This window comes from Octopus sinensis, linkage group LG15, assembly GCF_006345805.1.
Source record: "Octopus sinensis linkage group LG15, ASM634580v1, whole genome shotgun sequence".
NCBI lineage: Eukaryota > Metazoa > Mollusca > Cephalopoda > Octopoda > Octopodidae > Octopus > Octopus sinensis.
The window spans coordinates 62380208-62397707 of NC_043011.1; the positions used below are offsets into that span (position 1 = coordinate 62380208).

Consider the following 17500-nt stretch of genomic DNA (forward strand, 5'->3'; position numbering starts at 1 on the left):
AATTGGATGCTGTTACACAATGAAATTAATTCTTAATTAAATTTCTCTAAAATGAAATAGATATTCCCAAATGCAATATTTTTCTTCAAATCACTTTTATTTATTTAATTATATTTATGCATTTATTTATCACAGAAAATAAATGAAACCAAATAACGATATATATCCTTGAATTTTGCTTGTTAGTTTTGGTAATACTGTGTTACCGTTGTGCATCGGCTCGTAATATGTTAACACTTTTCATCGACTGTTAAACTGTTCACGTTGTTCATTAGTTCATAGTACGCTGACGCTGTTCTATAGTTGTTAATGTGTCAACGTTGTTCATTGGTTGTTAATGCTGGTGGCAAAATATTAAAACTTTTCATCGGTTTATTTAACTGGTAAAAATATTTGCTACTCTTCGTTTGTTTGCTGTTATTCCTACTGACAGTTGTAGAGTCTGTGTAGTTAGTTGGCTTCTGGGCTAAATTTTCGACCTTTTCTTGTCAGATTTGCAGTAAATACTTTTTAGGCTCTTACTGAAATTGGAAGGGCTTCTATTCACTAGCTTTTTCTTAAGCGGATCAGTTTTATTAACCAGATTGCGATTGCTTTAAATAAACTTCCTTGAGCTGCTTTGTGGTCGTCTCCTTCAAAAAACAATGTTTTTTGGGATGCTAAAAAAATTCTACCTGTGGATAAGTATTCCGCTCTAGGTTATGGTTCTACATAAAAATTTGAGTCTTGTTTGTTAATCTGAAACAAAATTTCCAAACTATATGTATGTGTGGGTGTATACACACACACACACACACACACACACACACACACACACACACACATACACATACGAGGGGTGCTGAAAATGTTCTCGCTTTGGGTAAAACAAAATACAGACACCCATGACTGGTTTGCGTGCTGTTCCATTCTGCGAAATCATAGCATAAGTCTCTTGCCTCAGATGCCCCATAACCGTACTGTACTCTAAACCATGTGGGTACGGAGTGAACTTGCTACGCTCACGGCCCAAGCCTGCTGCCCCTATGTATGCTAAGTAACAGACAACGTTAGACCTGAAATAGCAGCGCTATAAAAATAAATGGAAATAAAGAAGGAAGCAAACGTTTATACATGTATTTGCAAATTGCTAAATCGCTTGTTATGGTTTAACGAATCTGAAATCCAATTTAGAAATGAGAAATTCATTGACACGCTTGAGGTGTTATGCGAAGAAAATTACATTCATTTCCTCTCTGTAACAGCAACTACTACCACCACCACCGTCGCCACAACAACAACAACAACAACAACAACAACAACAACAACAACAACAACAACAACTACTACTACTACTACTACTACTACTACTACTACTACCACCACCACCACCACTACCCAACTACTACTACTACTACTACCATCACCACCACTACCACACTACTACTACTACTACTACTACAATCACCACCACCACCGACAACAACAACAAAAACTACTACTGCTACAATTACTGCTGCTGCTACTATTACTACTACTACTACTGCTGCTGCTGCTGCTACTGCTACTACTACTACTATTAATACTACTACTAGTAGTACTACTGCTGCTACTACTACTACTGCTGCTACTGCTGCTGCTGTTACTGCTGCTGCTGCTGCTACTACTACTACTACTACTACTACTACTACTACTACTACTACCACTACTACTAACGTTACTACTGCTGCAACTACTGCTACTGCTGCTACTTGTAACAGCACCAGCACTATCATCAACAGTAATTGATGTTAATGCATGCAATGAGTGTTTGAGAAGCGAGGTTATTCAAAGTGAACAAACATGTTGATTGGGTGAAAGAATGATCGCTAGAAAGAAATTATCAGAACGGAACCTGCCTCACCAAAACAAAATAAAAGACAAAAAGAAAAAAAATAAAATAAAAAATAAAAAATATGAAGGGCAATTTTATTATTTCAATTAAAAAGGCCGCGAGCTGGCAGAGACGTTAGCACGCCGGGCGAAATGTCTAGCAGCATTTCGTCTGCCGTTACGTTCTGTGTTCAAATTTCGCCGAGGTCCACTTTGCCTTCCATCCTTTCGGGGTCGATTAAATAAGTACCAGTTACGAACTGGGATCGATCTAATCGACTGACCCCGTCCTTCCAAATTTCGGACATGGCTCTAGGTTAGCAGAATTGTTAAAACGTCAGAGCAAGATGCATAACCACATTTCTGTTGCCCTTCAATTACAGGAGCATCCTCCATAAACAGTAACCGACAAACGTGGGAGAGGAAAACCTCCCGCTGGCAATGACACGTCGAGTCTTCCATCCATTGTCAGACGGACAACAGCGCAAAGGAAGACTTAACATCTCGGATTAAAAACAGTTTTCATTTAATCCGGCAAATTAGTTTTCCATCACAAATAATGACTTTTATGCTGTTCTAAACGCAATGAAATGTTTTAGTGTCCCTTCATCTGACAGAAAATCAATCGAGGTTTATCTGGAATTTTCCGTTCATATATTTATTTACTTATTGTTTTTCCTTCTTCTGGTTTGGGTAATATTAATTCGATTCAGCGTCATTGATTTTGTCATCTGAAATAATCGATTATATATAATCCCCTTTAATTCGCTGTTACTCCACTCTCTTAAATGCATCAATCGATTTGCGCATTCTGATATAATATTTGCTTCGAAATCAATTCTAACAGTTCACTTAACGCCTTCTGTAAATTTCGCTGATAGGGACAGATCTGATTGATAAAGACTTTTCGTGTGAGATTACAAAGATGGTTCCCTGTTACCTTCCTTCGGGTGATTACTTTATTAATTCCACAAGATTCCCTCTTGTCTGTAAGACGCAAACAATTTCATCACACTTGAACTGGACATCCAAAGCATAAGAACTGGCAAATCGCTTTTATTCAGCCACTCCAGGAATTACATTAATCCACTGACCTAAAGAATACGTTGTAATATTGGCATCAAAGTTTGGCACTAGGCCAGCAATTTCGGTGAAGGGAACTAGTCGATTACACTAACCCCCAGTTTTCGACTAGTACTTATTTTATCGACCCTGAAAGAATGAAAGGCAAAGATGACTTCGGGGGAATTTGAACTCAGAACGAAATGTCGCTAAGAATTTTTCCCAGCCTTCTAACGATTCTGCCAGCTCACCTCATTATGATATTGGTATCAAAAGACCAGAAATTTCATTAAAGGGGCTAAGTCGATAAGATCGGCCTCTGTGTACAACTGGTAATTGATTTATCGATCCTGTAAAGATGAAAGGCAATATCTGCCTCCGCAGAATTTGAACTCTGAACATAAAGACGGGCAAAATACCTATTTCTTTATTACCCACAAGGAGTTAAACATAGAGGGGACAAACAAGGACAGACATAGGTATTAAGTCGATTACATCGACCCCAGTGCGTAACTGGTACTTAATTTATCGACCCCGAAAGGATGAAAGGCAAAGTCACCCTCGGCTGAATTTGAACTCAGAACGTAACGGCTGACGAAATACGGCTAAGCATTTCGCCCGGCATGCTAACGATTCTGCCAGCTTGCCGCCGGTACTGTACCATATTGACTCAAACAGGATGAATGTCAATGTTGGTAACAGCTGCATTTGAACCCAGAACAATAAGAACCAAAATATAGTATTTTATCCTTAGTCTACTGCTTTTGATTGAAACTTTATAATATTGACCCCCAAAACGATAAATGTCAAATTAATCTCACCCAAGTTTGAACTTACAACACACAAAACAAGAACAAAACCGTAAATTCAGTAACTTCTCAAATATCTATTTCAAACAGCAGTGTGTGTGTGTATGCATGTATGTTTATATTATATATATTTATACATAATATGTATGTGTTGAAGCGCAATGGCCCAGTGGTTAGGACACACGGTTGTAGGATCACAGTTTCGATTCCCAGACCGGGTGTTGTAGTGTTTATTGAGTGAAAACACCTAAAGCTCCACGAGGCTCCGGCAGGGGGTGGTGGCGATCCCTGCTGTACCCTTTCGCCGCAATTTCTCCCACTCTTTCTTCTGTTGGCCTGCTCACTTAGCCAGCGGTGTGGCGTCATTTGAAGGCTAAAACAATGCGAGGCGCATTGTGACCAGCGATATGTAGCAACCTCTGATAGCCTCGTCGGTCACGTGATGGCGTGATAATATGCATGTAAATATGTTTACACTCACACACACACACACACATTTATGTAGCTATATTTACTTTGCGCGGAAGCTTGAAAATACCTACCTTTCAGTCTGAGAACAAAGGGAGAACTGCAAAGACGAATTCACGTCACTTCGTAGACTTCTTTTTGCTGGAATATTCTAGAACATAAAGTTTGCGTTTGAAATAGTTTTCTGTCGTGCTTTGTCTTGCTTTGTCACAAGATATTTAACTAAGGATGCTTAGAAAATGGCTTACGCGTTGCCATACAAGTGACAAGAGTAAATATCACCATAATCCAATAATGCACCAATGTTTTATGTGGGATTGCTGCCGTCATCTTATATTATGAAGCAGTCATATATGTATATGTATATATATATTATATATATATATATATATATATATATATATATACACACACATACATACATATAAATATGCGTGTGTGTTGGAAGTATATATATGTATATATTCATTCATATATATACATATATACGTATGTATGTATTATCTGTGTGTGTAGGCAGGGCTGTGTGCTAAGAAGCTTGTTTCCCAACCACATGCCTCCACGTTCCGTTCTATTGCATGGCACGTGTCCTCCTCTATAGCCTCGGGCTGACCAAAGCCTTCTGAGTGGATTGGTACACGGAAGATGAATTAACCCGTCGTATATATATATATATATATATATTATAATATATATAATATATATCCAAGCGTACACCGGTTAGCTCTATATCGATTAATTATCTTGGAGTTTGTTAATTTGTGGTAGTGTAAGTGTTTATTGATGGTTCTCCTTCGACATCAATACTTTTCACTTATGAAATTCCAATTGTCGTTATAGATGTTTTCAAATATCTTATCTAGGATAATAGAATTTTAATAATATAACATAAATAAAAGGAAGAGTATGAACACAGTAAAATCAGTTTATTTATATAAGAGTCAATTTCATGTTGCCTATGTACGTTTCTATTTCTCACCTTCATTCGTATTTTACAATTAAAATTGCATTATGTATCTAAAAGGTACAAATCTCTTCTGGACAAAATTGCCATTTATGCATTTACACGACTGGCTGGAGAGTCTGTAATGAACTCTCCATCCATTAGGATGTAAATGACTATATGTCAATTTTGTCCTGAAGAGATTTGTACCTTTTAGATTCATAATGCAATTTTAATTGTAAAATACGATGAAGGTGAGAAATAGAAACGTACATAGGCGACATGAAATTGACTCTTACACAAATAAACGATTTTTCTGTGTTCATACTCCCATTTTCTTTATTCTTATTATATATATATATATAATATATATATATATATATATATATATATATATATATATATGTATATATATATAAACACATGCATGCATATCTACCTATCTATCTAAATATGTATGCATATATATACATATGTGTGCTTTGGTTGTCTGTATCTGTGCCCTAACTCCGGTCGACACCCGGTGTTGGCGTGTGCACGTCCCCCGTTAATTAGCGGTTCAGCAAAAGAGACCGACAGAATAAGCACTAGGCTTAAGAAATAAGTCCTGTGTCGATTTGCTCGACTAAAACCCTTCAAGGCAGTGCTCCAGCATGGCCGCAGTCAAATGACTGAAACAAGTAAAAGAATAAAAGAATCTGTATATATAGAATATTAAAAGTATATATATATATATATATATATATATATATATATATAGATAGATAGATAGATGTAGATAGATAGATAGTCAGACAGATAGATAGATATGTGCATATATATATATATATATTATATATATATATATATATATATTATATATACACATATAAACATATTAGTGTATCATTTATGTGTGTGCGCGTGCGTCTGTCTACATGAGTGTACGTGCACGCATATATACATACCTACCTTCAGGTATTGACAGAAATCTCTCTCTCTCTCTTCGTATATATATGTATATATACATCCACCTACATACCTTCATATACACACACACACATACACACACGCATATCGTACACTCATATACAGATAAAGCGCGCGTGTTTGCGCGTATTAGTGCGCACAAGAGACCGAACTTTTAATATGATACACAACAGTGTATTATCCAATTTCTTTCAGTTTTCCAGTGATAAGCATACATAAGCAATTACAACATAATGGAATCTTGCCAATTGTTGAGCTTTCATATAATGACAACCTTCCGTTGTCTGTAGTGGCAATATGGCCGACATATTAAATTAGGCTTCCACCTTCACGGATCCCGATTACTAAACTGTGAGACATGACATGTCCTTCGATAGTTAACACCATTAGGAGTTGTTGCTGAACAGACACCATGAAATTGTTATCGATTTTTCTCGGTGCCCTCATTTTTGTCTATAGATATGTGTGTTAATATTGTGTGCATGTGTATGTGTTTGTTATGTATTAATGTTATTATGTGTGTCAATGTGTAACAAAGCCTATGCATATTTATGTACGTAAAATTGTGTAGACGTCTCTACTTAGTTTTCCTATCTGCCAACTCTAGAAATACATATATGCCTATCTATCTATCTACCTACCTACCTACCTACCTACCTACCTACCTACCTACCTACCTACCTATCTACCTACCTACCAACCTATCTATCTATCTATCTATCTATCTATCTATCTATCTATCTATCTATCTATCTATCTATCTATCTATCTATCTACCTGTCTGCCAACCACTTTATTTATCTATCTATCTCTCTATTCATCAATATATTCACATTTTATATGTGTGTGTGTGTGTGTGATGCAGTCAAACCAACAATGATATTTTGAATGCATTTAATGTGTACGCTTCTCTTAAAGAAAAATCATCTTCCGTTCATATTTTGATATGTCTTAACTGAAGATTTCCGTTAGAGACGACACTCCCTCTCTTATCTATTTCGCAAATATCTGAAAAGTGCGTAAAAATACATTCCAAACATCATTACTTGCAGTGACTTCATCATAATACAAATACGACTGCATTCCAGGACAAGTTAACCAGAACTGACTCCATCAGCACTAACGATATAATAAGGATTTGGAAGGCTTTGTTCTTCTTTAATCGAGTTTCTTGAATCGGGAATTCTGGTAATATATATATATATATATAGATATATATATATAATATATATATATATAATATATATATATATATATGTATATACCCTGTTGTGTCTGGGGAGAGTCATTTTCTTTTTGTGCCTTATAATGTAACACACTCACCGGTAAAGTTTCCACTTATTTCTTATTTTTATTTTCCTAAAATTTTCGCTGCATCTTGCAACCTTTTCAATCGTCTAGACTCTTATAAGACTCAATAGTCTTCTAAGGCACAAAAAGAAAATGACTCTCCCCAGACAGAACAGAATATGCTTCAACACTCGAACTCATATAAAGAATCTTGCAAACCAAATCCCAAAACGGTTGGCCCGAGGCTATAGTAAAAGAGACTTGTCCAAGGTGTGCCACGCAGTGGGACTGAACCGAAACCATGTGGTTGGAAAGCAAGCTTCTTACCATATAGCCCCTCCTACGCCTATATATATACATATTTATATATATATATATATATATATAAGTATGTGTGTGTATATATAAATATTTCTCTCTCTCTTTCTGTATATATATATATATATATATGTATATTCACACACATCTTAATAGTTATATGTATTTTATTTATCTTTGTGTATTGTATTTCTCCGACGAAATTTTTTCAATGGAAGTGAGCAATTTTCATATTTAGTATTCATTGCAGGAGATGAATGTAAAGTTATATATATCTTTATACTCAACAGACTGCTAAGACAATCGATTCAACCTCGCATCATCATCATTATTATCATCATCATTGTGTGAACTATTCTAATAAACCTGAAGTCACGCATGCGTTCATGATGATGCATTTCGATAAGTCTATCTTGAGATATATTATCGCCACTCTGCTTTTCGATATATTTAACGACCAATTATAAAGTTAGAAACTGCGTCAATAACCTCTCTATATGACTCCTTCAAGTCGCAATTTGTTACTTCAGCAAATTCAAAGTAAATAGATTTATTTTTTTATCTTTTACTTGTTTCAGTCATTGGAACTCTTTTATGGGTTTAGTCGAACAAATCTACTGTGTGTGTGGTAGTGTATGTGTGTATATATATGTATATACATACACACACACAACACACACACACACACACACACACACACACACACACACCACACACACACACACACACACACACATATATATATATATATATATATATATATATATACATACACATTCGGCCTCCTGTGCCCGACGAGTCATATTTCTGCAACGACTTTACTAAGTTTTAAATTGCATAAGGCCGAATCAAAGTGTTTTAAACAATAATATATGAGGGCGCGCTCACACACACACACATAGGTATGTATATATATAATATATATTATATATATGTAATATATATTATATATATATATTATATATGTAATATATATATATATATATATTATATATATATGTATCATATATATATTATACATATTATATATGTTTATATATATATATGTATCATATATATATTATACATATTATATATATATCTATATTAAATATATATATATGTGTGTGTAAGTATATGTATATATATATATATATATATGTGTATGTACTATATAATATATATATATAATATATATATATATAATATATATATTATACATATTATATATATATCTATATTAGTTATGTATGTGTGTAAGTATATGTATATATATATATATATATATATGTGTGTGTGTGTGTGTGTGTGTGTGTGCGTGTGTGTGTGTGCGTGTGTATACGATGGGTTTCTTTTAGTTTCCATCTACTAAGTCCACTCACAAGGCTTTGGTGGCCCTGGGGCTAAAATATAAGGGACATGCCCAAGCTACCACGTGTTAAGACTGAACCTGAAAAAAGAAATAATAAACTGTGTGGCTTAGAAACAAACTTCTAAGCACACAAACACGCCTGCGCCTATGTAAAAATGTCCACTGTTGGTTAAGACAGAATTGTGTCTCCAGCGACCTTTGATCGACTGAAAAATGAAGTATTATAATTGTTTCTTACTGGTCATTGCTGCAGCCGTTTTGTTATGGCTGAAAGAACCATGCAAAGCGAACGTGATGCATTTTGGATTTGGTGAACTTTAGAAACTTTTGTTCAGCAAAGAAAATAAAGTCCACTGTTTGGTAATTAGAATCGCGTTTATGTTTTATATTTAGGGGGTACGGAAAGGGCATGCTGGTCATTGAATATACAGGCATTCATACGTGTAGAAACACACATATATGCTGGTGTGTTTATATATAAATATTTGAAAGTACTTATACGAGTGGATACTGAAAATCTTCTGGTTTTGAGTACAAGAAAATACAGGAGGATCAGCTAATTATGATTCTGTTCAACACATTCCCCTCTCAGACTGACACACTTGTTGCTGCGGTCGTTCAAGTTTTCAAAGCCCTGTAACAGAACTCGGAATTTTGGGCCTCAAATCAAACCTTTAGCGATACTCTTAAAATCAAGAACTTTTCAGCATGCCCACGTCTGTACCTCTGTATACATACCTCCCACCACCTCGGCATACATACACACACACACACACACACACACACACATATATATAAAAGGCATTCCAAAATGTAACCACATGTGGACTGTTGGCGATTTTTCCACTCCTTCTTCCTTTTCTCTTGGACCTTCTTCTGTCTCCTGCTTCTGAAGAAGAGCCTTGCTCGAAACGTAAAACACCATTTCTTTCTTTCTCTAACCGTCTTATTAATACTTTGCATGTACCACGTCCTCTCCTCCTGTTGTTTGTTTTGTCTTTTTTCTATTTTTTTTATTAACTATATCTATCTATCTATCTATCTATCTATCTATCTATCTATCTATCTATCTATCTATCTATCTATCTATCTATCTATCTATCTATCTATCTATCTATCTATCTATTTATCTATCTATCTATCTATCTATCTATCTATCTATCTATCTATCTATCTATCTATCTATCTATCTATATATATATATATATATATATATATATATAGTTGCTTAGAGGATATGTTAACCTCATAAATGAATGGTTACATCCATTGGCGAACTGGCCAGTTTTCCAGCTTGTCCGATGACATGTGGGCCCCTGCACCATTAGAATCCATATATGAGGGCCATGTTAATATGTAAGGGACTCACCCCCTCAAGTTTGAGAATTTTTTATTCACTCTTGGAAGAATACTTTAATTATCTCAGCCTGGCCGTGTTTGTAGACAGTTGAAAAGAATACTTTTAACAAAAAATAAAAAATAAAAATATAATTGATAGTATTGTAGTTGTGGGTGGGCCCCTTTGTAGTTGCGGGTGGGCCCCCTTAGTCTCCTGGCAACCATTATTTGTAGACCCCATCTGCCACTGCATCCAAGGAAACATTGGTTTTACACCAAGTAATTTGGGGAAGTGAATTTTCCTTAAGTTTTCCTGACAAGGCTTTGGTTGGCGCGAGGCTATAGAAGAAGACATTTGCCCAAGTTGTCACGCATTGGAACTGAACCCAGAGCCATGTGGTTGGGAAGCAAGCTTCTTACCACACAGCCACGCTTGTGCCTGTAGTGTAGGTCTGGTCAATTTCTGTCTTGTCATCATTTCGGTCCCACGTCGATGGTCAAGAACACTTGGCCCTTACTGTTCTGGTCCCTCAAACTGCTAATACTTTTGCATGGAGTAAAGCGATTCTCTGCTGCAGGCAGTAAGAGTATCGAAAAATTGATATACGTGATTGTTGCTGTAACTGTTGCTATAGCAACTCCATACTTGTCCAGATCGATCGAAAGTATGGCGCGTGCATCGTTGGCAGAAGGCTCAGAATCGACTATCAGATCAATAGATTAATAGAACAACTTTCACGGAGCAGGCAAACATTGAAAATATTTTCCCCACTAAAAATGCGATCACACAGCCATTAAAAGATTAGATTTTTAAAAGGTATTTCGCTTGATTTTCTATGAATAATTAAATTTCCAAACTAGAGATATAAAATATTTTAAATGCTTTAAATGTGGCCTACTAACATTCATAAGGTAAAAATAAAAGTCGTTTTCACATCTGGATTAGATTTATATTTCACAAACATAAATTTGAAAAACTTGATCTAAACGGAAACGCATTTAATTCACTTTCAGTGAATAGATTTTCGATGGCAACGTGTCATCATGAGAGGTAAATACTCAAATATACATTAATAATGCAAAATGGAGTCTCTGGGTAACAATGGAAAAGTAGTAAAACTTCATTTTTATACATTATTTACATTATTTACATTTGACAGATATTTGTCCTCATTTTGTTTGTTGTTAACCCAACGTCTGCGCTGGCTCGGCCATGTACATCGCACGCCGGATGGAAGGATCGTAAAAGGCCTTCTGTATGGGGAAAAGGTCACAGGCACAAAAGCACGAGGACTACCTCATCCTCGAGTCAAGGACGTCTGCTAGAGAGATTTGAAGTCGCTTGATATGGACATCCTAAAATGGGAGGAGGTTCGAAATGATACTTCACGCTGGACACAAATACTGGGAAAGGGGATGAAGAGAGGGGAAGAGAAAGAGAGATCTCGCCACCGAGGAACACCGCACTCGGCGGAAGTAAAAAAAAAACAGTAGCTCCAGTATAGAGCTCCTTCAAATGCAGCCGCTGTGTACATGACTGCCACTCCCGTGTGGACCCCAGCGGACACAGCAGGTTCTTCAGCTACATCAGCAGCTTATGCGATTTCTTCGAGCTCAGATCCATGGAGTCTCAAAACCGACGGATGACTACTAAACAGCAGCAGTAACAAGTGGAGGCGCAATGGCCCAGTGGTTAGGGCAGCAGACTCGCGGTTTCGAGTCCCAAACCGGCAAGGGGTGGTGGCGACCCCTGTTGTACTCTTTCGCCCCAACTTTTTCTCACTTTCTTCCTGTTTCGGTGTCCCCGACTTCCTACGCAACCCCTGAGCCTGGATGCGCATTCATCCATCCGTCGATGCTATCGGTGTCAGGGGTTGACCTGCTTTCTCTTCTGCGGGTCTTACGTATAGCAAAGGACCACGTTTCGGACTTGTCCCATCTTGCGAGCTCTGGGACGAAGACCGTTCGCTCAACAGCAACAGAAGCAGTAACAACAACAACAACAGCCGTAGCAATAACATCAACAACTAAAACTATACATCAAATTGTGTTTATTTGAAATAGTGGCTTCAAGTTTTGGCACAAATCCAACAAGCTTGAGTTGCGGGTAAGTCGATCACATTGACCTTAGCTTTCTAATTGTATCTATTTTATCGACGTCGAAAGGATGAAAGGTGAAGTTGACCACGGCGGAATTTTTTAACATGAAACGCTTCCAAGCAACTTGTCCGGTTGCTAGCGATTCTGCTTGACCGCTGCCCTAGTTGTTTGAAATATGATATTCAATGATTTTGTTTTGACCATGTTTTTAAGTCCCCTCTGACTGTTTATTCAACCAAAGTATTTTATCAAGCCGCCACTCACCAAAACATTTTATGAATTTGACACAAATTTTAATATGGATTCTCTTCATGTAATCCTTTGATATTCATAATTTGCCGTTAACAAATTAAAATATTTAAAACAAAATAAATTTAGATATTCCTAACTAAACTAGCAAAGGTGATCGTTTTGTCTTGCTTCTGAATCACGAACCAACTAAATTAGAAATGCTATCATTGACTGATTGTTCCTTAACCCTTTTGATATGAATCCGCCTGAAACCGTCCTTGGGGTCGAGGATACAAACTTCCTGTCTAAATTAAAATCTTTCATCAAAAAGTTTTGTTTCAAACACTATTTTGATGATAACAAAGTAATTTGAAAGACTTCTTCAATATTTTCAAATTCAATTGAAATTAAAAGCAGTGTATTGCGATAGAAATATTTTATCGAAAAGGTTAAGCTATCTCCGAAATAGAAAGTCGCCATGTTTCACCCCTGACCTATGGATACTCTGTAGAAACATAGTCTAAAAAGAGATAATAGAAAACAACAACAGCAGCAACAACAACAACAACGAAAAATTCAGTGTCTAATGTTCTTATTTCTAGTTGTCGCGTCTGTAAAGTTAGTATTATTTATATTTCATATATTTTCACTTTCAAAACATATGTCAGCTTCATTAAATTGCCGTCTGTTCTAGAAACATCGATTAAAGAAACAAAGTGTGAACGAGTTGTGTATTGAGAGAATACACATACCATGGCTGAATGTTTAAGAATTCCGTTTCGCAGTCCTGAGGTCTTCGGTTCGATCTCGCTGCATGTCATCTCCCTCAAGTGTCTTTTACCTTAAACCTCGTTCGATTCTAGCTTTATGAGTGAAATTGTGTTGACGGAAACTGTGTGGAAGCCATACTGAGTGAATTGTGCCTGCAACCCAAAAGGTTTCCCCTTGTCACACTAATTCTGTCAGTGAATTAGTTTAAGCTTAAACGCGTCTGTGGAATACTCAACCGTTTACACAAAAATGAAATCCATTCATTTATCACATCATAGATTAAGACAGTCGTTAGAGCGTTTGACAAATGCTTTGAGGTAATCATGGCGGCCGTTTGCGATCGAACTTCAAAATAGCGCCGAGATCAACTTTGCCTTTTACGAACTAAAACCTCCTCCTCCTCCTCTCATTCTCTTTATCTCTCCTTGACTTTCCCCCTCGCTTTCTCTCTCCCTACTCCTCTCTCCGCCTTTATTGCACCGTGACAGTGTCAAGGGAGACAACTCATAGTCTCCCTTGTCTTCAGAAATGGAGGATGGTCGAGACAAAACCTACCAACCTTTCTTTCTCTCGCAAACACCATGTCTCCAAGGAGAAGAAACGTTACTCTATCTTGGATTTTACGGGAGCGGGAAACTCTTTCTTCTGCATGGCTCGTCCTTCTTTTTCGCCATTGTTTTTCTTGTTCTTTCCACTGTTCCCGTCAGTCTGCCACTCCGCTTAATTTTCCATCTCCTTCACATCATGAAAGATACCGATGGTTATCCAACAGTATATGTTAGGGGAAGGGGAGTCGTTGTTCGTCGGTTTTGGGAACTGACAACAACGAGGTAATCTCTTCTTCCGTTTCCGGAGCAGTGGCAGATGGTAGATGGTACTGGATGGTACCAAAAGTTTCTGTGGACTTTCGTTGATGCAGTTTCTGCTGACCTCTTCCCTAGCTTTCGACCTCCTTCGGAAAGGAAAACCTCAAATGATCTTTCCTGAAATCTGCGCTGTTTGTTCGACACCATTAGTCTTATGAATTTTCTTCCTGCACCCATGACGAGAGCACAACGTTGGAATGGTCTATGGCGTTCTATAGCGTGGGCTTTACTGGAATCTGCATAGATCCACCTGGTTACATATTGACCACATTTCCGAATTTTATCACAACGGAATCGCTAATATTCTTCGCCGTGATTTTTGTGTTATATAATCCTAAATATTGTGAAGTAAATCTCAGACAAGGTGTGTAACTCTCAAGCCTGGCTTGTATTTTTCGCTCCGTTTTAAGTTTCGAATACTGTGCTTATAGTTCCGTAAGCTCTTCTCCCTCGATCGAAGAAATATTATTCCATATACTGGTCAGTGTTGCTATTTCATGGGGCAGGGAAAAGGCCTGTATGGATATCGAGATACAAATATTTGTTACATTTTGATAAGAGAGTGAGATAGTGAGATAGCGATGCATCTTCTTTTGTAACACATCTTTGCCAGGAAGACTTTCTCTACCAGATAATCCGTGATTTAACTTATTTATTGGAAACCGCATTAGTAAAAGCATGGGCGATGATATTTCTAGCTTATATTTTCGTTTGGAAAAATGTGTGTTATTATTGTTACAGTATTTGTTATTGCAATTGATATTTATGTCATATAATGTGTTGAAAATAATTTTATTATTTTCTATCAGAAAAATTCTCGTTCTTTTTTCCTCGTGTAATATGTGTATTCTGCTGAGAAAGTGAATTTGCTTTCTTTTTGTTTATTTACTTTTCGTAAAATTCTTCTTGTGTTGGTGGGCGTTTGAAGAAATATCATTCTTAATTTGGAAGCTGAAGAAAAAATGTTCTTTACAAATCAAAGCCATTTTCATCCAAAACACTGGTGAAAGAAATACAGAAAATTAAATTCCCACCTCTTCATGTTGAAGGTCGGTTCACAAAAGTATAAAACAAAAAATATAAAACAAAAATATTTGTTACATTTTGATAAGAGACTGAGATAGTGAGATAGCGATGCATCTTCTTTTGTAACACATCTCTGCCAGGAAGACTTTTCTCTACCAGATAATCCATGATTTAACTTATTTATTGGAAACCACATTAGTAAAAAGCATGGGCGATGATACTTCTAGCTTCGAGAAATGTGCAATTATTAAAGTTTTATATTAGAGATGAATTACAGAAGCATTCGAGATACAGAGTCTTCACTCTACTCTCTTTTTTCATTTCAGTCTCTCATAAAGACAATTAATAGGGTGTCATATCAATTTATTTATGGAGCATATGAGGTAGGGATCTACATGTTTAAGGTTTAAACGATAAAAATAATTACATGGTGTTAGTAAGAAAATATTTTGTAAGAAATAGAACTTTTATCATCGGTCTTAAATTAATTTTCGCCAGTGTAGTTGGCGGGTTGGGTAAAAATTCGTTGTAAGAAAAGGAAGCGGTAATAATTCAAAATAGCATTTTGTGTCTCTTATTAAACGTAGACATACTGTAGATTTATCTATGTATTGTTTTTTAATTTATTCTTCAGGTGAGAATGATGTTGAAGAAGAGGAAAGTAATGACGACGATGACGATGTTGATAATGAAGAGGAAAACGAGGAGGAAGAAGAGATGGAGGATGACGTTGCGAGATTCGAAAATGCGAAAAACTTGAAAGAGCAAGAGTTATCGGACTTGGCAGCATTAAACGCTGAAGAGGAAAGAGAAGAAGAAGCGGCGTTAAATTTTCGAATGATGCTCGATGAACTGGACAAAGAAAACAAACTTCGGAATAGACTGCTGGAAGAAGAAGAAGCAGAAGAAGAAGAGGAGGAGGAAGAGGAGGCAGAAGAAGAAGCCGAAGAAAGACGGCGAGAAGAAGAAGCTGAAAAAGGTATGTGATGAGGGTGTGATAAAAGTACTATCAAAATGTCGAAAAGAAACGTATTTAAGAGAATGATGTTAACCTTCATGTAATGTATGTTCTAATTCGGTTTTATGTTTGTACAGGTCCATCTAAATCTATATATTATATTTGTATGTGTGTGTGTGTTTGTTTGTGTGTTTATGTGTGTGGGTGCATATTCCTAAATTTATATCTGTGTGCATATACATATACATACTCAATGCATACGATGATTGTATTTGGCAATAACAGTACCAGAAATCATACTTACACGTGACAATATCGGTTTGATTGGGCAGCGACAAGGTGTAACTTGTCCAGCGTCCTCTGCTTCGGTCTCTCATAAGAGTCAGAATGTCAATACAAAACATAAACATAATATTAATAAAGGAATGACAAAAGAATAGAAGTTACGTAGTCAATTTTTTTACCTTACAGCTGTTTCGACTCTTCGTCAGAGTCCGTACACCCAAAAGTTAGTGTCGTTGCAACTCTAAGTCGCATCCTCAGCTTTTTCAATGAAGCGTATGTATATATGCATATATATATATGTCAGTACGTATGCATGTATGCACACACACAAACACACACACATGTGTACGTATGTATATCTGTATTTTTGTGTGCGTGTGTTTATGTGTATGCATAGATAGGCGTATAAATACATACATACGGTGGCATATATTTGTAATAGAAGCGCAGATTGCGTAATGCAGTTTCGGATACTGGGTGAAATAAAACAAAAAAACAAAAAGAAGGCCTCGATTGGAATGCATTTGTTTATTGCCCACAAGGGGCTAAACATAGAGGGGACAAAAAAGGACAGTCAAAGGGATTAAGTCGATTATATCAACCCCAGTGCATAACTGGTACTTATTTAATCGACCCGGAAAGGATGAAAGGCAAAGTCGCCCTCGGCTGAATTTGAACTCAGAACATAGCGGCAGACGAAATACCGCTAAGCATTTCGCCCGGCGTGCTAACGTTTCTGCCAGTTCGCCGCCTTAGCTAGAAGAAATATCAACTCTCAAAAAATTCTGCCAATGCACCACCTGTGATAATTCCTTCTTAGATAATCACAAGGTCTGAAATTTTAGTGGAGAGGAATAAATGGTT

At 36.6% G+C, this 17500-nt stretch overlaps 1 protein-coding gene across 4 annotated transcripts in view; it reads left to right on the top strand.

The window, feature by feature from the left end:
• Window positions 1-17500, top strand: part of LOC115219702 (glutamic acid-rich protein-like) — a 140479-nt gene that overhangs the window by 83099 nt on the left and 39880 nt on the right. For all 4 annotated transcript variants that reach the window (XM_036509801.1, XM_036509802.1, XM_036509800.1 and 1 more), the window contains one exon: window positions 16028-16372. In XM_036509801.1, the coding sequence (XP_036365694.1) occupies window positions 16028-16372 (345 nt within the window). The remainder of the gene's footprint in view (window positions 1-16027; window positions 16373-17500) is intronic.